This window comes from Tauraco erythrolophus, chromosome 6 (assembly GCF_009769465.1).
Source record: "Tauraco erythrolophus isolate bTauEry1 chromosome 6, bTauEry1.pri, whole genome shotgun sequence".
Classification (NCBI taxonomy): Eukaryota; Metazoa; Chordata; class Aves; order Musophagiformes; family Musophagidae; genus Tauraco; species Tauraco erythrolophus.
Genome location: NC_141470.1, coordinates 36,214,947 through 36,239,844, shown reverse-complemented (window position 1 = coordinate 36,239,844; position 24,898 = coordinate 36,214,947). Strand labels below are relative to the sequence as shown.

The 24,898-nt window shown below is 40.2% G+C and overlaps 1 protein-coding gene across 2 annotated transcripts in view; it reads right to left on the bottom strand.

Moving 5' to 3' along the window:
• Nucleotides 1-1,528: 1,528 nt before the first annotated feature.
• GPR176 (G protein-coupled receptor 176) overlaps nt 1,529-24,898 on the bottom strand; it is a 46,258-nt gene continuing 22,888 nt past the window's right edge. For both annotated transcript variants that reach the window (XM_086613867.1, XM_086613868.1), the window contains 2 exons: nt 4,309-4,561; nt 1,529-2,636 (listed from right to left, as the gene is read on the bottom strand). In XM_086613867.1, the coding sequence (XP_086469993.1) occupies nt 1,529-2,636; nt 4,309-4,561 (1,361 nt within the window). The remainder of the gene's footprint in view (nt 2,637-4,308; nt 4,562-24,898) is intronic.

The following is a 24,898-nucleotide window of genomic DNA, read 5'->3' as shown; positions in this document are numbered from 1 at the left end:
TTTCATAAACAGCAGTAACTACAGGTAAAGTTCAGCATGCACCAAAGGGCTAAAGTACAGGAGAACCACAAGGAGTACACAGATGTTACTAGATTGTGCTTTTAAGAAACTACCCACAGAGACAACAGTGAATGCAGACATGGAAGAAGGAAAGACAACTTGAAACTGAACAAGGATTAAAATGCCTGATTACAATAGTTTCAGGTCATCTAACAGACCGATACAGTTTAAAATTCACACTCAGTATAAACGAGACAATATGCCTGTGATGATGCAAGGGGGCAAGCTGCACTACAGTGCCTGAACTCTCATAGAAAGGCTGGTGTGCTGATATCAGGGATGGCACGATTCCGATTCATTCAGGAATTAGGCACCAGATTTGAAAGTCTCATGTTCATACATGGGTTGGTCTAGTCTGTGAGACAGGTGAAGTAGGGTGGTTGGTATCTCTGTCTGTGGAGGTAGAAGGAAAACCTCCCTACCTCTGACAACCGTAGAGCAATGGCGTTAACAAACTTTGCCTTTTGAGGGTCTGTTACCAACTTCCTCACTCTGCGGTTCAGCACAAGGCTTCCAGCATTTCTGACCCATTTCTTTCATTTGCTAGCTTTCCCATAAGAAAACAGCAGAGTGCATCAGCAGATGAGTCTTTTAAGGTTGACCCCTTGGTTACTTACGCAATACATACATTACACTATTGGGACATTTGTATATGCCCTTTATCACAGGATCAAAGTGTTCTATTTATGCCCTTGGCACGTACATACTTGTTTACTGGAGTCAGGATTTGTCCTGCATGGTCTCCAATCCAGTTTTTACTTAAAGCTACAAGAACATTTTTTTTTTTTAAAAAAGGTCTTTCTCAAGTTTGACACACATGATGATTTGTGTATCCTTGGCTTTGCTGAAGTTTTAAGCCAAAAAATAGTGGTTTAAGTTAGATGTTTGGCAGATACTTGGCAACTAATTTTTGCAAAAAGTCCAGCAAGTTTTATTTTTAACACTGATTTAAGAAATGGGCTTAACAGAAAATAGATCTACTTGATAGTCCATCTTAATTCATTAATGAAATGTGCAGAACCTTGCTGTGTCCATTTACAGGAGGTTAGGACTTACTCATTTTGCATCTGTCTTCTGCTCCCTACAACCTTTCCTATTAAGTTACTTTGATATCCAGTCCATTTTAATAGAACATGAGGTCTCCCAGCAAACTGACTGCCATATTTCCATACTGCAGCCATACAAAGTGTTCCCAAAGCCGTATGTACTTGTTAAAAGTTAATCAGGCAGGTATCATTGTAGGGATTTCACAGACAAAACTAAGAATCACCATCTTTTGATATATTATTTTCATGGAAACAAATCAACAAGGAATACTTGTATATATGTTTCCCTTCTGTTTGTATGTTTAAGTTACATTTGGCACAAAAAAATCAGCCTGTAACAAATTTCAGCATAACAAAGATCCATGGGATCACACATATAATAGAAGGTGACCTTTCTCTGTCACGTAAAGCTCCTTCTCTTACTAAGAATCCACCTTGGGAAAGATACTGACTTTATTGTTCCTGCTGATTTTTCTTTCTGCTTTACACTTAGGCTGTTTCGTCTGGATTAGTTCTTCAGGGGTATTCCCCAAAGGAGGCAAGAGTCGCTTCTTACTGTTTCGGTTTTCTGAGAGCCACTGTGGAGGCAGCTCAAAGGGTCCAAAACCAAACTGCATGGAATATTTGTCATTTACCATATCAGCTTCTGTGGGCACAGCTGGTGCCACCTGAGCTGCAGAGTCTGCAATCATCTGTGGTATAAATTTGTGAACCAAAGTCTCTCCTACTTCTAAACTGGCAGTAGGAATTTCTTTCTGTTTAAAGTCACCAGAGCCAATGGATTTTGTCTCATTCTCTTCATCTTCCGTTGGCTTGAAGATTTGCTGTTGCCCAATATGAAACATCTCCAGAAGCTGGCTCCCCGAACGGACACTGGTCTCCAGATTAGCATCTGCAACACCACCCGAGCTGACAATGTTTCTCCTGCTATACCTTCGGTGCAGCTGTATTATTGTCGCCACTAAGCACTTCCGTACTGATTTGTTAACAGTTAAAAATAACAAAGGATTGGCCAGCAAAGAGACTTTGGGCAACCAAATGGCAGTGAGGAGCAAGAAGACTGAAATATCTGAAATATTGAGTATGGTGCGATAAATCACCAAAGTCACATAGGGGACGCTGCAGAAAATAAATACCATAACCATGGAAAGCAGCATGGCATGAAGCTCAGCTTCTCGTTGGGAGGCATAAGGGATAGAAATTGTATTCTGAGGAGTCCTTAAGGCAGCTATGATGACTTTTTTCTTCTGGCTGGCACTCAGTGCCCTGCGAATAAGAATCATGAAGAGAAATACCACAGCCACTGGTACAATCACAGTGGTGATGTTATAGATGATGACGTATATCAGGTGGCCAAGGGAGTAACTCCAAGATTCAGAACAGGTGGACATGGCATAAATATCAGACACATTGGTCACAACAAATGCTGGAATGCTGGCCACTATTGCATGGGCCCAGATATAGATAACCAGGTCTCGGGATTTTGCATCAGATATTTTTCTTTCCAGAGGGTATAAAACAGAGTAGTACCTGTCAAAAAAGAAAAGAAAAAAAGAAAAAAAATTACAACTGATACATTGGAAATGGTGACGTTTATAATGAGCATAATGCTTATGAGAAGCCTCTCAGGAGCTGTCTGAGCATAATGCCCCAAATCCCTAATTGGTTTGCCAGCTGACTACCTGCTTGTGAGAGAAAAAAAAACTCCAAAGGTCTGCCTTTGCAGATCTGTCTGTAGAAAAAATTGAATTAAACTGAATGAATATTCAAACTTCAGGATCATATTATTGGTGGTGAACAATTCTTTCAATAATTGGGACTATATCACTTTGGCTGACGTGTATGAACACTATTTTGAAGATTTCATCATTTACTTACTCATAAACTAGACACTATATTGCACACAGCACAAAATTTCAGAAAACATTATGGAGGCATAGACATGTTGCATTGAAAGGCCAGACTCATATTAATTTGAAAAGCTGCTTTATGATAGATTTTTTCCTCTGGGTATTGCGAAAAAGCTGTTGGTCACAAATTACATGTACTCATCCACTGGAAGTACACGGGGGTTTTGTTTTACAGAAGCTCTGGTTGGCAAGGCCCTGAGCAAAAGAGCAGTCAAACACTGAACATTCTGTGTGCACTAAAAAAAAAAAAAAAGGCGCATCTCTGACACGCACTTCAAATTTCAGGCACTGATTCATTGTTTGCTTACTACTGTGGACTTCTAAGCTCACAGAATGTTCATGAGAGACCTATCCTTTTACACTTCTCATTATAGGCAGCAGCAGTTTGTGCTTTTTGTGAGTAAGATCACAAGTCTTACTGATGAAGGGCAAATGATATGCTGTTCCAGTGGCAATGCTGGTGTGCATTACAGATAGTGATACTGCATTTAGCAAGACATTAACATTAGAGACATACCACTTTATTAGGTATATAGTCTGGTTTTGTAGAGCTAATGTATTCTGTGGTGATACACTATAACAGACTAATAATAATTTTATCTAACATGTATAAGTCCACTGGTTTAGTAAAGTAACCTGCATTAAACCAGTATCTATGCTTCCTTAAAAATATCTAACTTACAGTCACTGTTAAGATGATAGAGCTGTTCATTTAGGTGGGATCAATGACTGCTAATAATAATAAGCAAAATCAACAGAATCCAAAAACTTAAGACAGTCCAAAGGGCCACTTTTCTTTTAGACTGATCTTCTACATACAAAACCTCTCTGAATTAATTCTAGTTGTATTAATATTGTTTGGGTTTAAAAAAAAAAAAATCTACATTTGAAATCGATGGAGAATCCACCTGAAGCATTGGTAAATTCTTCTAACAGGCAATGGCTTTCAACTTCCACAGTTAAAAATGTGCACCTTGTCTATAGTCTGAAGTTGTCTGTTTTCAAGTTCCATTAGTGAACAAGAATTATTAACAGGAAGAAAGAAAGAATAAAAACTTCTCTGAAGACAAATCTGTAGACTCAAAGTTCTTTATAAATGTTCAGTAAACTGAAAAATAAAGGTTTTCAATGTTACAGAGAAGAATATTTATCCCAATATGTTCTAGAAAGAAGCTGTACACTGTGAGCAAAGCACTGGAACAACAGCAAGACCAGTATGAAAGGGAGAAAAGGGTTTCGAAGGGAGAAAGAAGAAAGAAAAATCAAGGATCCTGGCAAATTTGCTCTCTTACCTGTCAAGAGCAATGGCTGGAAAACTAAGGATGGTCACTGAGCAGAAGACTTTGTGTAGAAACTTGGCAATTCTGCAGAAGAGCATCGTATAGATCCACCAGCAGCAGTGTGGACTGGCACTAAGAGCGATGTCAAAAGGCACACAGACTAGGCTGGCACAGATCCCCGAGCAGGCCAAATTCTTAATGAATCGGTTTGTTACAGATTTAAGTACTGATGTTCTGCAAGTTGACCACAGCACCATGATGTTACCTGTGAGTAGAGACAGGAAGGATAAACAAAGCAAAGCAAAAAAAAAAAGCCCAAACAAACAAACATACCACCAGCCCCAAAGCCCAACAACGGTAATTTCAACAGATCTGCATATTCCTTAGTATTGCAAATAAAAATACTTGTTTCGAGTTTGCCAGGAATCACTGATTTGCACCACCACCCTGCACAAACTAAAAAGTCTGCAATGGCTAGTGGCTTTATAAATCAGATTACTGAAAACAATTACTCCCCAGCTATCTCCTCCCAGCTTCTAGTAACGAACAAATTAGGGCATTTCAGAAGCAAATGCCTAAGTAGGATATCCAAACCATGTTTTTAGATGCTTATGTTGACTCCTGCATTAAATGAGCCCTCCTGAGTATTCAAATATAGAAATTTGCTGAATTGCTCATATTTTAATAACTAGTGCATAATTATTTTTAAATACAAAAATACACTGTAAGTAAATATAAATATAATTAAAATATAAATAAAAAAATATGGGTTTAATCTGTTTGTGTGTAAGCGGATCATAGCAGCTTGCTTTTCTTTCCACTGGCCACTTCAATGGCACAGACAGGCCTGTGTGAAGCCACATCCAGAAGAAATTTGTCTCTTTTTTTTCCCAAGAGATTCTATATATACATAATAACATGTAATTAAATAAACGAGATAGGTTAAAAAAAAAAAGACTTGATGCCCATAACTTCACAAAAGTACACAAAGAATGCAAGCCACTGTTTTGGATATTCAAGCCCTGCTCATTTGTTTCAAATAGAGTGAGTGGATGGCAGTGAAGCAGAAGTACAGAGAGAAACCAGCATTAGCTAAGACTATTTTTCACTTATCATTGTATCTTACTCTAACCAGATCTCAGACAGAAATATCATATCATAGAAACAAATTTTCCATCATGCATTTCCCTGTGATTCTAATTCACACAGCAACAGCACAAGAGTAAATGAAGCAATCTATTCTTACTGCATGCAGCTCTGGACCCCTTCTAATGCATACCAAGATGCCAGAAAACTCACATTCAGAATATAGGATTTTATTTCTCCTTTAAAAACCTCTCTTTAGCAAGATGTTTGCTTTTTTTAAAAAATAACTTTTTTTTTTTAAAAAAAGAGTGCTACTGGGAAAAAAAGGCTTACTAGAACTGTGCAAAAATGAAGATGAATTTAATATTAAAGTCTTACCTTGCAAGCCATAAAACATCCATAATTCCCAAAGCTTTTGCCACTTCCAGTTAATACAAGTTAAAGACAATATTATAGGTGAAGGAAATGCAGACACTCACTATATGACCACAGAAATGCTTACTTGCCCAAAGTGCATTTTATGCACACAGGACACCCAAAGGCAGATCAGCCCATAGTGGCTGGCAGTGAAAAATCACACATCTGTACTTAACCACTTGCTGCAAACTGCCTGGAGTGCATTCAGCTCCACAGACCCGACATACATGGAACTACACCACACATTGTCTCAGCACTAGCTCCTTCTTGTTCTGCCTTGGTCTGCTCAGACTAAGAAGTCCCCTTCCCCTGCGTCCATATGGGCAGAGGTGAGTGATCTTAGGGAGGGAGAGGGTGTTGAGAGGCAGACAGACCGTTCAGGCTTCCCTGCTCCCCATCTTCTTGGCTCTGGTTTTACCCTCCCAGGGTAGGTGACACACAAGAGGCAGTAAACTCTTGTGCTGATCACTGTGGCAGATGCTTTCTGTGGCACCCAAGCAGATGGAGATGTTCTAGTGCAGAGCTAAGGAGGCAGGAGGGGCTCTGCTGGCACAGCTGAGCGGAGTACACACATTCTACATCACGTAACCTGGTCTCGGCTTTCCACCCATGCCTGCACAGACTCCGTTTTGGCTCAGGCTCCAGCACCTAACCCTTGAGCATTTTAGTGCCATCTTCAGACAGAGCATTTGGAGGCTCACTGACAGCAACAGGAAATACAAATGTTCCAAGTGTGTTAAAACTGGAAGGCAGCAGATGAATGGGCAAGGCAATAAGAGCAAGTTAGAAGCACACATTTTTAAAGATACATGCAGACTATATGTTTCTAAGCAAGTTATCCAATTGAAACTGAAAGGTGCCTAATGTTTCATCTAAATGTTTGTCACATATACATCATAAAAACAGCACAAAACCATGCAGTTTTCTTGGGAGATTCACAAGCATTCTTTGTAAACTTACGAGACATTACGAGTTATTTTCAGAAAGCATTCACCCTTTTATGAAATGATCTGACAAAAAATGAAAGCAAACATACTTTATACAATTGCCCCTAGTAATTCTTCATAGTAGTTTTAATGGAGAAAAATCTTTCGTGGAGCATACATCTCTTGATGATACTATCCCACAGTTAATCAATTCTAATGGAGTTTGTTAAATATCTCGCTTTCCGTAAGACACTAAGCAATAAAAAGTCATTAAATCATCTTACCAGACAGCAAATCCAAGACAAAACTAAAATGTAATAGCTCAGTGCATGAGACTGATTAAACTATGTTCAAATTTTCATACCGAAGAAATACTGCAATCATTCTTTGTTATCCAATTCACTTGCACCAAGCAAAAAATGTCCTGAATGACAGGTATTAGTGAACTAGCAAATTTCTCGGTGTTGGCCAAATCACGCAGCTGTGCTCAGTGCATAGCTCGTGTGTGAGCTACTTGTTTTGCACAAGCAGTAACTACATGGTAAAGGCCGGTATCATCTTAATAAAATGTGATTCCTCTTTATTTTATTTCTCCTGGAGACACAGTGTGCCATACCACCAGATCAATCAAAGCATAGCTACCAGCATAAAAATACGGCTTGACAACTCCATTTACTCTGCTGCAGCTGGACAGCATGAAAGGTAGAGTTTAGCTTCCTGCCTCCAAGAACAGTTAAGTTGTTCTTACTGCAGACTGTATCTACAACAGCATGTTGTAGATACTATACATCGTTGACACTTACTAGAAGCTCTTTTGAGTTGAAGTGTAATTGAGTTATGAGGCAGTCAGATTTGTTAGTGTTTTTGTAGGGTACCTACAAATCTACACAATGAGAGGAAAGATCATCTTAAGCTGCTGATTGAGAAGTAAAAAAAGCAGCTGCAGTCCTCCACGTTTCTTTCTGTTGACACTGCCATCCTTTGGCTTGATTTTTCCTTTAACCAATAAAAAAATCCCAAGCTTTTATTTGCCAAGTAGTATTCCTATGGTTGCCCACATAAAATTCCAGCAAGATCATATTCCTGTTCACACGGCCAATATGTATACCAAACAGCAAGTACTAAGAAATACCAGAAAGTCAAGCTTAGCTTCTTGATAAAACAGTGCACCGTTTCAATAGAAGCAGACATACTATTTAAGTCTGCTGTACTTGAATGTCATTTGGAATTCAATTTTCTATATATTGTGTCATATCTTATGCAAATTCCTTTTTGGTAGCTGACAAAATACTGAGTTATGTATTTACTATCTGATGCGTTTTAAAGAATGGAGTCATCATCTGGTTTTGGCAGGTGCTTTGGGCTTGACAATATATTCCACAGGCAGTATTCAACCAATTGTATTTAAAGCTTCCTAAGTTGCTAGGAGATATTCAATCAAAATGACTTGCTTTCAAAATATCTCTGCAGTTATTAAATAAATACTTCTCATATAGCAATAATATATTATTGCAATGTCTTGGAGTATGGGAGATGCTTGGGGTTTTTGTTGTGAGTTTTGTGGGGTTTTTTAATTTAAATCTTTCATCTAGTTTGAATTGCATTGATTTTATAACATTACTTCCAAAGCAAGTTTCAACTCTGTTAGAATGAATATAAATGAAGAATGGAAAAATAAAATAAATTAGAGGGTTTTTCATTAATACTTCAGTAGCTGCTAGAGAACTCCTGAACTATTCTTCAGGGTCCTACACAGGAGCACCATTCAAGACCCCAGACTCTCAACTGTTGAATTACTTCTACAAATTATGTCATATTCTCATTTATACATCAGAGAGTCACAAGGAAATGAAATTAGCTCTGGTGCTGCCTGATCCTAAACAGAAGTGGAAAGAATAAAGCATTAAAAGAAATACTGGTCCTAAGATGACGAAGAACTCTTTAGACAGACAAAATAAAGTCAGAGCCTGAAAGGGGAAAAAAGGATAAGTAGACAGAAGGGTCCACTTGGGACACTAGAAAATTGGTGAGCGAATATCCCTCAGGGAAACATTCTTTTTCTGCTTGGAACTAAAAGTAACTTGTATATTACTAAGCTGCTCTGATGAACCACATCAGCTTCATAGAGACTGGTAGATCTTTCTGCTGATGCCTTCAAATCAAGTATTTCCCTTCATGCATCTCAAAGGCACCCACTCAGAGAAAAAATTACACTAGAAACTTTGCACAGCACCAACTATTAAGAAGTTTCGGAGCAAAACTGCATGCATTTCCTATTCCATCACTCCTCACCTTTCCCCAGCAACTCCTTTCCATGGAAGAGGATAACAACCTTCCAGGCAACAAGATAATTCAACAAGCATTATAGCAATTGCGCTTTGAATCTTTTCCCAATGTCTAGAAGCACTTTGCTGTTCTGTATGTATTAGTCATTCACTGTTGAACCCGTGAGAGGCACTGGCCACCAGCCTCTCACCAGTATTCTGCTTGGCTTACAACTGCACTAGGCTGATGCACATCGTCACAGTGGGCAAAGCTGCCATTTTCTACCATGGGTTAGTTTTTGGGGTGTCTCTGCTGGAAACTGGTCTAGGGCTACATAACCTTGGATTCAAATTACATAAATTACCTGGAATTGTACTGGTTAGCTGGGAGGCATCTAGGGAAAGTCAGAGTGAACAAGCAGCTTGAAAATGTAGCAACTTGCTGTTTCCTATAAGTCAATACTGCTTGGGACATGAGTGTCACAAACAATCACACGTGACAAAGCTTATCCCATACTGGTTGCACAGAATTCCACCACTAAAAGAAAAAGAGAAAATGTTTTTCATTTGAAAAGGAAAAGCGTATCTTTAGTCTTTTAGGAGAATGAGCTATGTCTACATAAAACCCTTACTACATCTGACGTTAGTCAACAACCCTGTCAGCGCAGAGACTGAATGAGCAGGTGGTAAGCATCCAGCTTGTCTGTGCCTTTGAAAATTTCTCCAGGTAAAAAAGAGAAATAGGAAATACTAAAGGTAACTACTGCATGAGAAGCAGCTCTTTTCACATTAGAAACAAACATATGTATAAAGTTTGCCAAACAAGGTCAAAAAGGGTTCATTTTATCCTCTTATATTATAAGTATCAATATTCTGTAAAATCTCCAAGTACTATATACCAGTTCCACTGTATTTAGTTTGAAAGGATGGTTGTTTCCAGTCACCTCCTATTTTTTCTTTAATTTAGAAATATCACAGATAAGCAGCCATACAGTACATGAAGTTGCACAGAAGTACACTGAGAAAGTAAATACAAGAATGGTCCAACACAGCGTTCTGGCCAGACAACATCCTTTAAGTCTTTATAGTGTTTCAGGTTCACTGTATCTGCAACAAGTAACATTCTCTGAGCTTGACATGTTACCAGAGTGCAGTAGTCTTGATTCAAAGCAGCAAAAAATGTTCTTGCTCCTCTTCCAAGTTGTACTCTCCTCGGATTTCACTGCCAGACACAATGCGTTGATGCAGGCATCAACAGCTGGGATAGATAGTTTTGAAATAATAGCTCTTAGCAATAATTCAAATACTGTGAAAGATCCTTAATAGTACCTTAACAAGCAGAAGGACAATCCCCATGGAAACCAGAGACTGTTATCCAAAACAAATGCATTTGCCATGCAGTCATCAAAAAAAAAAGAAGAAATATTGCTGTTTGTCAATTAACTCATGGAACCTAATCCATTAGCGGGGTATGATATTCATCTTACATTTTTGTTAACATTAATCAGCGTGTAATTGAATCAAAATAAAGTCCACTCTCTAGCAAAATCCTCCTCCTCACAGCTTGCCTTCATCTGCTTGCTGATTTCCCTCTCATCCAGAGCAGGGTTCTGGAGATCCAGCTGTCCTTCCCAGCAGAGATCCTCTGTGTACCACACCCACGCTCGGTGCAGTGTCACAGGGAAGGAGCTAGGAGCCCTCTTTATAAAAAAAAACAAAGCAGGAAGCAATGAAAAAGCTTAGAAATTGGGCTTTAGCCATTAAAACCTGCCATTAAAAACAATTAACTGAAAAGTCACAGGTTCTGTCAACATGATGAACAGGAAAAACTTCTGCTGAAACACCAGAATGGTTACATTCCCAACCTTCAAACTCTTTTATTTTCTATTATTTTCTGAGGCATTTCGAGGAATCTGCTATCCACAGAACTCATTATGTTAAAATACACACTTCACTCAAAAGGCAGTTCACTGGAAACATTTTTGGCAATCCATGATAGGTAGCTACCAAATATCCTTATTATGTTAAAACGTATGTTGTTTACTTATTCATCTCCAGAGGGAACAGGGATGTATCAGGATACATGTTGGCTTACCTAGCTTCAAGAAACACATAACTTGTTTCATAACATATCACAGAATCACAGAATGATTGAGGCTGGAAGGGACCTCTGGAAGATCATCAGAATCAAACGCCTGCTCAAGCAGGGACAAATTCTTGTAATTCGTTATAATTCTTGTATATTTTAGTTTAAAAAAAGTATAGTCATCAGACTGACACAATTGCCTTTATAGATAGAAAAACCCATAAAACAAATAGAAACCAAAGGCAACCTTTTTTAACATTCTAGCTACCAACTTAAAAATTCAGTGATAAAATAACAACTGCACTCCAGCTAAAAACAGTGGGCAATAACTTAATTTGTTTTTCTAACATATTTCTTTCATTTTCAGTTTGGGCACATGTGCAAGCAAATGTTTTATATCCAAGACGAAGTGTCTGCTGCAAGAGAACCTTGGAACAAGGTTTGCTGTACAACGAACCTAGTTTTTCCTTCATAAAACAGGTAATCTCATTAATTTTAAGATAACGTATTTCACTCCTGTTCTTAGAATTCTCATTCACATGTTCCTACTTAGATCATAAGTATTGATTTAGAAGTATAATTATGTAGGAGATTTATCAGCGTGGTGCTCTGGTCGCCAAGCTCAGCTCAACTGAACTACATCAAGCATGAATTTGCCCAGTATAGCGTAGTTACCTGCAGAGCATTTCAGCATAGATGTAAATTATTTTGGAAGCCCTTTAATTTAGAGTGTGATACTTTTTCTACATGGCTTCTATTCCCAAGCAAGTGTATAGTTACAAGGTAGAAAAGATTTTAGGAAAGGAGTTAGTTCATAGCAGCTTAGTCCCAGGAAATGAACATAAGATTTTCTTGCAGGAACAGGTAAGTCGTTGCTGAGTTTTGTTGCGGTACCGCCTAGGACTAGTCCGAGGCCAACACCTTCCTACACAATCCACTGGCAGCAGCTACTGTGACTTGTTGTGAAGACTGTTGTAAAGATGGAGTAAAGTTAGAAAACGTATATGAAGAAATTTAAAATTGTGCTTATAGCAAGCAAAACTTCTGTGATATGATGGTATTTGTAATGTCAAAATCATGGTTGATTGTTAATATAATTCCATTTGTGACTTTTTTTGATGTTGTGCTTAGTATTTGATAAATTTATCGTCTGTAGACAGATTATAAAGTAACTGCATCACGCTAAAGGTCTTAGATACCCACTTGTATTTCTTTCAGATATACCCATCTGAAAGGAGATAAGAAAGCGCTGCACTGATAACTCTCTTGTTCTTCATACTCACTGCCACTTTTTCCCACCTCATTTTTTGTACTTACTGTCCCATTAAATGGACAGAGTTTCTGAGCAGGGACAATAATTTTCTCCCTTTCAATAAACTACAGTCCTTCAACAACCACCACGATCATTTCAGTCAATCAAGAAAATAACCAAAACCGCTTATTTTTCTGAAGTACACTTGACTTGTCTGAATTTCTTGCCTCTATTTTAAAACGGATGTCCTCAAAGAACCTGAAACTCTTCAAGATCCTTGGAAGGAAAAAAGTTTAAAGAATATTGTGCCTGAAACTTCAGAACCTTGGATTGTTCCCACTTCAAGAAAATATGACAAATCTATAGCATTACCTTCGAAACCTAAGCTAGGAAATTAAAAACCTGAAAAAAGAATGTCCAGATTTACTACTCTAAGCATAATAGGAATATAAATCTTTTCAAAATTATTAACTTTTTAAATCACAGTGCCTAAGGGACCAGCTTGTTTCACTTATTGCAAAAGTAATACTTTTGTACTCAGCACTGGTGAGGCCGCACCTAGAATATTGTGTCCAATTTTGGGCCCCTCGCTTTCAGAGAGATATTGAGCTCCTGGAGCGAGTCCAGAGAAGGGCGACTAAACTGGTCAAGGGGCTGGAAAATAAAACTTATGGGGAGTGGCTGAGGGAGTTGGGGCTGTTTAGCCTAGAGAAGAGGAGGCTGAGGGGAGACCTGATTCCGGCCTACAAGTACTTGAGAAGGGATGGTGGGGAGGTGGAGGAAGGGCTCTTTACATTAGTGATGGGTGATAGGACAAGAGGAAATGGGTATAAGCTTAGTCAGGGGAGGTTCAGGTTGGATGTTAGAAAGAATTTCTTCTCTGAAAGGGTTGTTAGCCACTGGAATAGGCTGCCCAGGGAGGTGGTTGAGTCCCCATCCCTGAATGTGTTTAAGAAAAGGGTGGATGAACTACTTAAGGATATGGTTTAATGGGAGATTAGGGGCAGTTGGACTGGATGATCTCTAAGGTCTTTTCCAACCTAGAAATCTATGAAAAATATAACCAAAAATGTTTAAACCCAAGGACTTTACATGACCCTCATGAGAGACCCCCATGACAAGGGGACCAATGTTTTTACCTCTTGTATAGAGGAAGGAAATAGAAATAGAAATAAAAAAAAGAAATAGATATAGAAGAGTTAAAAATATTGGTGTCGACATCACCAGGACACATTAAATCATTAGCAGAAGTACTGGATCCTACATCTTCTTTGCCAACCAAGTATCACATCTAGCGATCCATCTGGCCTTTCTTACACCAGGCTTTGTGCCAGTCACCTTCAGAGAGCAAATCTGATGTTGTTAACTGAAACACTACAAGGTCTGGGATGCAAGCAAAACAGGTGATTTTTCTGAACAGCCAATCTGTCTGCTTTTCATCATTCATGGTACAAGAGGAACACCTTTTGACCCTTTGTTTTATAAAGAACTCAGAAAAGGGCCATTTTGAACACATGCATCATAAAACAACTGAGGGGATGCAATAGTACTACTTCTTATGCAAGGTGATGTCAAGCAACATAGCAGTTTACTTGAGCTCCCTTGACCGCTGAATCTAATTGTAAACATCAGTCTTAACACAGGTAGCAAGTACATTTAAGATTTGTTTTTAAGTAACAATCCTATCTGCCAGTAGCTCTTTGTACAGAGCCTGTAGCCACTTCTGTTGGTAACCTTGCTATGTACGTCCAGTCACGTCTTTTCAGATGCTCCTTTTTGTCTGACTTCACCCACATGCACCTGCAATTCATATTCAGGCATGTGGCTGCTGTCAAGGAGATGTGGTCACTAAGACACGACTTTTCACATCACAGATGTGGCTCAACTTTGCTTCAATTACAGGGCCAGCCCCAGTCCCTACTAGGTTCTTCCAGGAGAAACCTGCAGGACCTCTGTCCTCTCTATGCAAGATGCCAAGGTCAGATCCAGAAGGAGACTTGACAGCTTTGCCCTTGTGAGGCTGTGGAAAAACTCAGGTCTTTTAGAGCAACTCCAGCATGTGGCCTGGGCTGTAAGCAGCTCCAGCATCGACAGCAGACAGGAGCAACTTTCTACCTCCCATTCTGGACCTGACATCCTCCTGTGCTATTCAGAGTCTTACTCCCTCCTGCCTTCACCCTCATATCTGTACAAAATGTTACCAGACCAGAACACAACACAGACATGGTCCAACAACATTGCGCTTATGCAAAATTATTTTTTCTGTATCTAATAATTTTCCAGTTGTTCACTCAAGATATTAAGACAAAACTTACAAAAGAAATTAGCTGCTGTACCATATTGTAGTATAGTGGATATGTGAGATCTATACTGTCTAACAGTATACAACTGACTGGACAATTTGACTAAATTACTGGTTAGCTCATTTTCCCTGGCTTGTTTATTGAGGAAAAAAGTAGAAACACACACAATTTAAAATGAATGATACTTAACAGAGAAGCACAATTTTAAAAGCCTGCAGATAATTACTAGTAGTTGGAAGACAGACTGTATTCTCCTTGGTAATTGAGGCTATCTGCACTCTTGATTAAAAAAAATAATTCCTACCCATTAGCATCCATTTTCATCCTCTGTTGCAGCTGAAATGATAAGAGTTTGTAGCTGAAAGACACCATCGTAACAGCTATTTCATAGAGCAGAAGTTATTTTCTGGCCTACCCGAGTCTTCAATCATAGAATCACAGAATACCAGGTTGATACCAGAGACCTCAAGGATCATGTGGTCCATCCTTTCTTGGAAAACACACGGTCTAGACAAGATGGCCCAGCACCCTGTCCTGCTGAATCTTAAATGTTGAGGAATCCGCCACTTCCCTGGGGAGATTATTCCAATGGTTGGTTGTTCTCATTGTTAAAAATTTTCCTCGTGTCCAATGGAATCTCCCCAGGAGTAATTTGTACCCATTACCCCTCATCTTTTTCATGGGACTCCCTGTAAAAAGGGAGTCTCCACCTCCTTTGTAGCCACCCTTCAAATACTGGAACATTGTGATAAGGTCTCCCCTAAGCCCTCTTTTCTCAAGGCTGAACAAACCCAGTTCTCTCCGCCTTTCCTCATGTGGCAGGCTTACAGTCCTTTGATCATCTTTGTGGCCCTTCTCTGGACCCTCTCCAGCCTGTCCACATCTGTTTTGTATAGCGGGGACCAAAACTGAATACAGTATTCCAGGTGTGGCCTGACAAGCACTGAACAGAGTGGGATAATGACATCTCTGCTAGTGATGCCCTTGTTGATGCAACCCAGCATCCTGTTGGCTTTCTTTGCCACAGCAAAAGCCACAGCAAAACACTGTTCGCTCATATTGTTCTTACTGTCTACCAGGACCCTCAGGTCCCTTTCCACAAAGCTGCTCTCCAACTGGGTAGATCCTAGCCTGTGCTGTGCTCCTGGATTATTTTTTCCCAGGTTCAAGACCTACCACTTGTTGAGCTTCATAAGGTTCTTCTTAGCCCACTATTTCCATCTACCCAGGTCTTAGTGCAGGGTGGTACTCCATTCCAAAGCATCCACTTCCCTTCTCAGTTTGCTATCATCAGCAAACTTCATCAGGGTACACTTGATCCCCTCATCCAGGTCACTTACAAAGATATTAAGGGCCCAATATGGAACCCTGGGAGACCCCACTTGTGATAGGTTGCCAGTTTGAAAAACAACTATTCACCACCACTCTCTGGGTGCATCCTGTCAGCCAGTTCCCCACCCACTGCCCAGATGACTTGTCTAGACCATAACACATCAGTTTGTCCAGGAGGAGGCTGTGGGAAATTGTATCAAAACCATATTGAAAAGTCTTGTGACTCTTTTTTTTTGCTTTCTACAACTAGGAAAGATGTGATGTCATTTTTGCATTAGTTTGACTGTGTTTCCCTTTCTCCAAACTGCCAGGTTACGAGAAACAAAATTTTATTCTTTATACAGTCTTGCCATGCAGCAATTCACCAGGTCACCAGCTGGACATATTTGCTCTTGATTCTTTACACACAGATGCTTTCAGACAGAAATTACATATGCTTAATACGTCCTGTGCAGTGGGACTAATTTGCATTTATTTAGAAACAAACATTTTTCCTTTCTCCATAGCTGACTGTAAAATGAATGGTTCTCTCTGCTCCTCCCAGCCCTGTGAATGGACTCAGACAATACTCATTAGAAAAAAGAAAGTAGAGCTGGGGACCCTGACACAGATGTTTGAAACACCGTGAGTTATAAACTGAAAAAGTCAGTATGACTCTACATCAAATATTGCCCCCCCAAAAAAAATCACATGGAAAAATGTTCTGTCCAGTTACCAGAGTGAGGTATTTCACTGAAAAAATATGAATTTACAGAGACAAATCAGATTTATTCTGACTTGCCAAAGGGAAGAGATGTGTTCTCATGAGATATAAACTGTGTCAGGTGTCATGGTTTAGCCCAGCCAGCAACTAAGCACCACGCAGTCGCTCACTCCTCCTCCTCTGGTGAGATGGGGAGGAGAAAATAGAACAAAAGCCTCGAGGGTTAAGACAAGTCAGGGAGAGATCGCTCATCAGTTATGGTCATGGGCAAAACAGACTCGACTCGAGGAAAAAATCAGTTTAATTTATTATCCATCACACAGAGAGGATAATAAGAAACAAAGTCAGACCTTAAAAACACCTTCCCCCCACTCCTCCCTTCTTCCCAGCTCTACCTCCTCCTCCCCAGCATTGCTCATTCCCCTGCAATGGGGAATGAGGCATTGCAGGTCAGTTCATCACATTTTGTTTCTGCTGCTCTTTCCTCTTCAGGAGGAGGACTCCTCACGCTCTTCCCCTGCTCCACCGTGGGGTCTCTTCTCACAGGAGACAGATCTCCACAAACTTCTCTGACATGAGTGCTTCCCATGGGATGCAGCTCTTCACGAACTGCTGCAGCATGGGTCTCTCCCATGGGCTGCAGTACTTCAGGAACACACTGCTCCAGCAGGGGCTTTCCCACAGAGTCACGGCCTTCTTCAGGCACAGCCATCCACTCCAGCGTGGGGTCCTCCACAGGCTGTGAGTGGATCTCAGCTCCACTGTTAATCTCTACAGGCTGCGGGGGAATCTCATCTCCGGCACACTTCCTCCCACTCCATCTTCACTGACCTCGGTGTCTGTGTAGCCATTTCTCTCAGATCTCACTCCTCTCTCTGCTGCAGCTGCACTGGGCCCGACTGCCCTGATGAATTCCGGCAGCCTCAGCGGGACAAGCTCTGCCCAGCAGGCGTCCCGGGAGCGGGGGGCTTTGGAGCACCCCGAGCTGTGGCTGCTGCCCAGACCCACCAGGCGAGATCGGGGGGGCAGCCACCAGCGCCTTCCCCCTCTCTCCGCTGAAGGTCCCGCATGGCGCACGTTTCTTTATCCCTTCTTACAATATGTTATTCACAGAGGTGCTGGTCGGCTCGGCCCTGGCCAGAGGCAGGTCCCCCTTGGCCAGAGGTGGGTCTGACATGGAGCCAGGGAAGCTTCTAGCAGCTTCTCACAGGAGCCATCCCTGTAGCCCCTTCTCCCACTACCAAACCCCGACACAGCAAGCCAAGTGCTTCACTGCCGAGATCACGGTGACATTTCTGGCCTGACTGAATGCAAGAGGTGGGGTTTGGGTTTTTTTTCCTTAAAACTTACAAAGCCCTAAAGTAAAATTTGAGATTTTGTTGATTAAGCATTTCATTTACAAAAACCATTCTTGATTCACACTCTCCTTAAATTTCCTCTTTCATTTTTCTACAGTCCCCCGTCTGCAAACACAACTCCAGTATAGGACTTCTGTAGTGTTTACTCTCCAGTCTGCTTGCTTTTACTCTTTTAATAACTGAGTTCCCTTTTCTTTGCTCAAAATCCTCGCAGCAAGAGACAGTTGCTGTTCCCAGGTCCATCCTCTGCAAGACAGCACTGTTAAACCCAGAATAAATTTGGGCTTAGTGACATGGGCCACAATCATTCGTTCTTCAAATGACTTCACAGAAAATACTATGAAAAAAAATAGTATTATTGCTTACCACTTCCCTTTTATTAAAAAAAGCCAGAAATTCAGCTTGATCCACATTTTATATCTCTTCGGCAAGGCTAATGGGTAGTAGATTGATCTAATCAGGACTGATGACTCAAAATCCAGAGAGACATTCAAGTGCCCAGGATTGACTGAAGTAAAGGGAACCAGGTTCAGTTACACAAACTGAAGAAATACTGAATTTTTTCCTGACCTTAAGAATAAGAAAAGTTTTTAATATTCTAGGTCTGGACATCCCCTAGCCAACAAAATAGTCCTGAGGGCAAGGTGAGCTGTAAAATTGCGTAATATTCACCCCAAATACACCCCTGATGTGTTGAAGGAATTTTAAAGTTTTCTTTTAACCTTCCAAGAATCCAGATGACTGCCCTACTGGAAATGGAAGAATAGTATGGTCATTTTTACTGTAAATCTCCTTTTCTTTTCTAGTGTTACAATCAGCCATCTATATTTGGACTTCATAAGTTGCTGGGCACAGCAGAATATATTCTACACTGAAATGTGCTGTAACACTGCCAAAACCTTGCCATGTGTTTCCTTGCACTAACATGGGCTTATGACCTAGCATGAGCTGATGACACAAACTGTCTCATCAACCATCCACATGCAGTATAAAATTTTAAACTTGTGTTTTGCTGATAGATGCAACTGAAGAGAATCTGTTTTGCTGATATATGGAATTTTTAGGTCTATTAGTGTATTAAAATAAAAGTGATTTCAATATGAATTTTTAATATGAAAAATAAACATACAAAGCTGGAACAATGTAACCTAAAATTAGTTTCTAGTTTTATTTTCTGAAAGTAGAAAATTGTTGCTCACCAGCCTGGGCTGCGGCACCAGGGACGCTGTTGCATCCTCCGCAGCCAGGAGGAAATGGCCTGCCTCTTGTGGGCAGGATAGGTACCCTGAGTTGAGTGGTTAATTAGTAGTTCATTAGCTCAACTCAGTCCAGCTGGATAAGAATGATTAGTGCCATAGAAAACTATTTCATTGTCTTGCTACATATGTACAACCTGACAAGGTCTACCATGAAAGGTCTAGCCATATGCATGTAAAAATTAAACGAACCTAAGACACATGTAGCATACAACTAACCCTATAAAAGACGGCAGTCGCCATCAGAAATGAGAGAGAAGAACCATATATGCATATCCTACCTCTTCCGCCAAAAAGGATTGTACCCAGGCAGTGACTTGTTTGATTGGGGCGAAACAGCAAGTGGGTGCATCAAATCACTTATAGCTTGCAGTGTTTTCCTATACACATACACAAATACATGCTCATTAGCAAAGCTTTCCAGGGTTCTTGCATCTGTTCTCTGCAGTCATCTGTAAAACAACATTTCTTGTTGTGATGCAGGCAGTAAAGCCACAAATAACCAAGATGTTAGTTGCTGGATCGTAGATCTCTGCTTATTAAACATTCAACCCACCTATCACTACAAAATGAGGTATGTATTATTTATATATCAGCAGTTGTCTTTTGTATTTCTACATTTCTCACCCACTTCTTCCCTTTTGCTTTCCTACAGAAATTACCATGTCACAATGGTTGGGAATGCTTGCATGATATATTTGTGTAATTGCTTCTCTCTTGTACTGAATCATCCATTATCAGCAGGTGAAGACGTTTCAGATATCTCTATACCATATGGAAACAAACAAACAGAAAATTAAAACAATCCAGCAATTTCTCTTGCTTTCTGCAGACAAAGTAGCAACAGAAACGTATGCCAAATATCTATAGCACTTTCGGCTCTTCCGTAAAGGAACTAACAGGTGTCTGTTTACAGAAGAAACCCCTTCAGCTTTGTAACTCCATTGCCTGGATGCAAAACTTTATAAATTTCAAGTAACAACTATATAATTAGTCTTGTTACCTTAAAAAGAAACATGCACACATTTTGCACTATTCAGGGTGAATATGAAGAGCAAATTTGAGTTTGCATATTTCACTAGTCCCTGCAAAATTGCTATTGCAAATTCAAGATGGCAGAGCCAAGGAAAAAGCTCTTGTTAATTTATCTACAGGTGTTTCACATACTTCAACTAGTGACCTAAATACATGAAAAATGCGTGGATTCTTTCCTGAGGCATTTAGAGATTTGCCTCTAGAGATTTGCAACATAAAGACTAAGATCAGTCTGCATGAAACATGGATGGAAGTAAATGTTGCGAAAGGATCAGAAGAAACAACAGAGCAAGGGTGAAAAGAATGTCGTGTATTGATAAAATAAGGACACCACTGACACAAATAAAACCTGTAAACTGGGAGTAACGTGCTGTTTGCATCAAGACCAGGAGGCCTGTGCTCTGAAACAGCCACAGCAGAGATGACATGTCAGCAGAGGACTCATGCTGTAATACAGGAGGATGGCGAGGAGGTTGCAGTACAGCAGTATAGTCACTGCTCCCCTCCCTGTTCCAGCAGGAAGACAAACTGCGGCTATAACGATTCCCAGAAGGATGGAACAAAGACAAGGGACAGCAACCTTGCCAAGAAATTACAGAGGGTAATTAAGAATCACAATAAACAGGATTCTGAGGCAGAAGATCCTCCTATAGTAACTGCTGACTCCTAACAAGTTTAAAAGACCTGTTCAAAAACCATTTCATTGTCTTCCCGCCCATTGCACAGAAATAATCCAGACCACTTGAACACACACGTGTTGGTGCTTGTGAGCATGTGCAAGAGAATAAGGGCTGAAATCAGTGGTTTTTAAAAAATAAAGTACTTCTCTTTCATAAGGTTTCACATCGATTTTTGTTACACTAAATTCTTGTAGAATTTAAGATACCAATTTAAATTCAATTTTACTTTTTTATTTCGTTAAGCAGCAACCTCCTTCTAAGAAATACTGGTATTATCCAATACCAATCCCAAAACGTGTCAATGCCTGGTTAACTTGGACATAATTCCCACTGATCGGGTTTGAATGAACAAATTAAGAAAAAGGCATGTTCCAGTTTTAGCTGGGACAGTGTTAGCTCTTCTTTTTTTTAACAGCTAGAAGAGCTCCGTGTTTTGGTTTTACTCAGAGGCTCACTCTGAGAAAAATGCTGATAGCAAGCTGCCAAGGACTTTTCAGTGTGCCGGAGTGCAAAAACACGGCAGGATAAGGGGGGAGCATAGTTGGGACAAGGGGGACACGATTCCCCTTGTGATTTGTGGCGAACTTAAGATTGAGGGCCAAACTGGCCAATTAGTATTCCATATCATGCAGCGTCATGCCCAGTATAAAAGTGAGGGGCAGCCGGGAAGAAGGGCTTTTGCACTTTGGCTTTTGCGCTTTGGCTTTTGCCGCTTTTGCTCTTTTGCGCTTGCTGTGTTTTTCGCTCTATTGCTTTTCTTTCTTTTTTTTCTTTCCTCTCTCTCTCCCAGTACTCCCACTCTCGGAGTACTCTCTCTCCCTCTCTGCCCCTCTCTATTTCGGGGCCTCGCGTTAGTCCGGGATTGCAGTTTCGGGACGAGACGGGCTTCGCATACGAGGGGGTGGTGAGCACCTACATTGTATTAAATCATCTGTATTAAATCACTCTTATCTCAACCCACGGGTTTCACGTTTATCCTTTAATTCTCTCCCTCATTCCTGGGGGTGGGGGAGGGGGAGTGACCGGCTGGGGGGGGGGGGGGGGGGCGGTTCAACCTAACCCACGACAAGGCATTACAGAAATTCTCTTTTTCTATGAGACATTCTAATAAGCCCTTCAGGTGCTAAAGTGCCAGTGCAAGCGTAAGTAATGCTTAATGAGGAGGCACTCAAATAACAGCACCATCTACTATCAGAGGTTACCTCGTTTCACTCCTGTTTTCCAGTGGGAAACAACTCATCAGCAGTAACTGTTTTAAATAGTTTGCTACTAGATGTGCACTGGGGAAAACCACATTAGAATCACTCTGTAAGCTGTAAAGACAAGTTTAATATAAACAAACAGAGGGCTTCACAGTGATGGTCATTTTTGATTGCATATTTGTAATAACCTCTCTTTCGACATTTGAAAAGGATATAAATATAGCAGGAAAAATAGTGACCTGTGTTCCAAAGTGTCTTCATTAAAACGTCTTTATTTTAGCAAACTAGCATATCGACTTCTTGCAGATTCTATCAAGGTGATCTCGTTTTGTTGGTTTTTTGTGTGGTTTTTTTTTATTTATTTAAAGTAATTATTACTGACAGACTGCAAATGCTCCAGTGCTCTCCTAGAAGTAGAAAAATATTCAGCACAGGGAACTATATGACAACCTGTCCTGCCAACCCACTGCTACGTATGGAGAAACCTGTGGATGATCTATATATCCATGATCCATTTGGATCTTTGTGCTAACACTGTAAGAGTGCCACAAACTGTGACGCCGCTTTAAAAGCTTTAATTTATGACAAGTGCCTTCAGAAGAAGTCTCTTTTTGAAAAGCATAGTAGAGGAAGATATCATTGCTAAAGTAACAAACTTGGAATTAAAACAGTAGATGGTCTAGATTGGAAGTAAAGAAAGAAAAAGCAAAAAGCCCGCAGCATTTTACTGAGAGTCCACAGTCGCCTCTGGAGCTTACTCAATAAAAATTTAACTTCAAAAATCAGCACTGTAATGATGCAAAAAGAATCATTACATAGGAACTCAAAGACATGTTGTTAACCCCGAGTAATTCTACCATCGCTGATGTGAGTAGCTCAACAGACCACAGCAGAACTTGCTCACTGTGGAGAGCAAGGGTGTCCCACCTGCACCCTAAAGCAGAAATTACATGATATAGCACTTCACTGCCTCTATAAAATAATTTTCAGTGGAGATTATTCCTTTTTTGTTCATGCCTCAGTGTTCCAACAGTAAATAAATCAAAACCTCCTGGTATTTCAAGGATGGAAAAGTTAATTTACCATTTCAAGCCTTATTGGTAAAATACGCTAATAGAGAGATGTAACTGACAACTATGATGGTCAAATAAATATTTCACAAAGCATCTACCGTATACATAAATGATAAAACATTAATGCAATATTAATGTTTGAGTTGTATATACATTCATAATTACTGTTATTGAATGGCTGTTTAATTGCCTACTTATAAGTCTTAATCTGGCAGTGCAGAGCAGCAAATACTGCCAGTATGTCAGTAGCCTTTTCTGAGTTTAAATAGTTTAAATAATGCATCGATCATGTTGTATCTAATTTGCAAAATGTCTGGGTTTGTTGTTTTTTTAAAAAATAAAAGCATCTCTCTTCCAGGCCAAATCTTGGCCAGTGATTTCTGCCACATGGCTCAGTACAATACTAATGGCAGTCATGCAGCTTTATCTTCTGCAATGTTTTGAAACCACATACCACAGATGTGCCTGCCCGCGTACAGAGAGCTCCCTTACAAACGTCAGTGGAAGGCACTACTCTCTCAAGGCTGTGACTTGGTAACGATACTCTGCAAAAAAAATGGAAATTAAAAACAAATTTTATAATGCCAAACACTAAGAGAATTGTGGAATGACCCAAAGGACTATTTCCATTCCTTGGAAATGAGCAGACTTAATTGGGAAGCATTTTTATGTATTCTTTTTTTTTATCATTTCACTGATCCCAGGCTGCCTGATTTATGAATTAGTTGTAAAATATTTCATAACTAGGTTTCCTTTGCTGAGATGATGGAGTCTCAGTAGGGCACGCAAGGAGACTTACGTTATAAACAAACCTACTTAGAAAAGCTAAAATCAAAACAAAATGCAAAACTGAGACCTGAAGCCACTTTTCATCCTTCACACAGGCCACTGTCAATGATTTTGGCTGTCCCAATCTTATGTAGATGAACATGATCATAAAGCTACCTTACTGCCTTCTCAACCCTGCTAAGATTGTGACACAAGCAGTGACGGGAAAGCAGGACTCACAGGTCATCTCTAATTCTCTCTGCTATAGGCAACGGAATGAAGAGGAGAAGATGGACAGTTTTCCTTTCGACCCTTTCATCAGGTTAGTAAGTAAGAGTAACGCCACCCACAAAAGGAGGCGGCAGATTTTTTCTCTGGAATACAAAGGGGAAAAAAAGGAAGAGAGGAGGAGACTACTGCCTATGTGAGCATCACACATACCAAGTTCAAATTCTACCAAGAGTATAAAAGTATAGCTTTAGCCTCCCAGAGGCACAAACGCAGAGATTGATCTGGATTGGTCTCATCATAATTTTTTAATTCCCTCTGCAACAAAGGACCCAGCCCAAACCACCAGCAGACTCTTCTTGTGTCGACAGTTCATTCCTCACATACCTAACATCACCTGGGTGTGATCAGCATTAACATACCACAGTGTTCCTCTCCGCAGTCTACCAGAGGAACCAGAAGGCATTACCTCGTTAAATTCCTATTTCCCTCAAACATCACATTTAGATGAGCACTGATAATACAATTACCGGATTCACACTGCTCTGAAAATACATTAAAACTGTAATTCAATGCAACTGGCACTAAAATTATCATAGAATCATAGAATCGTTAGGGCTGGAAGGAACCTTC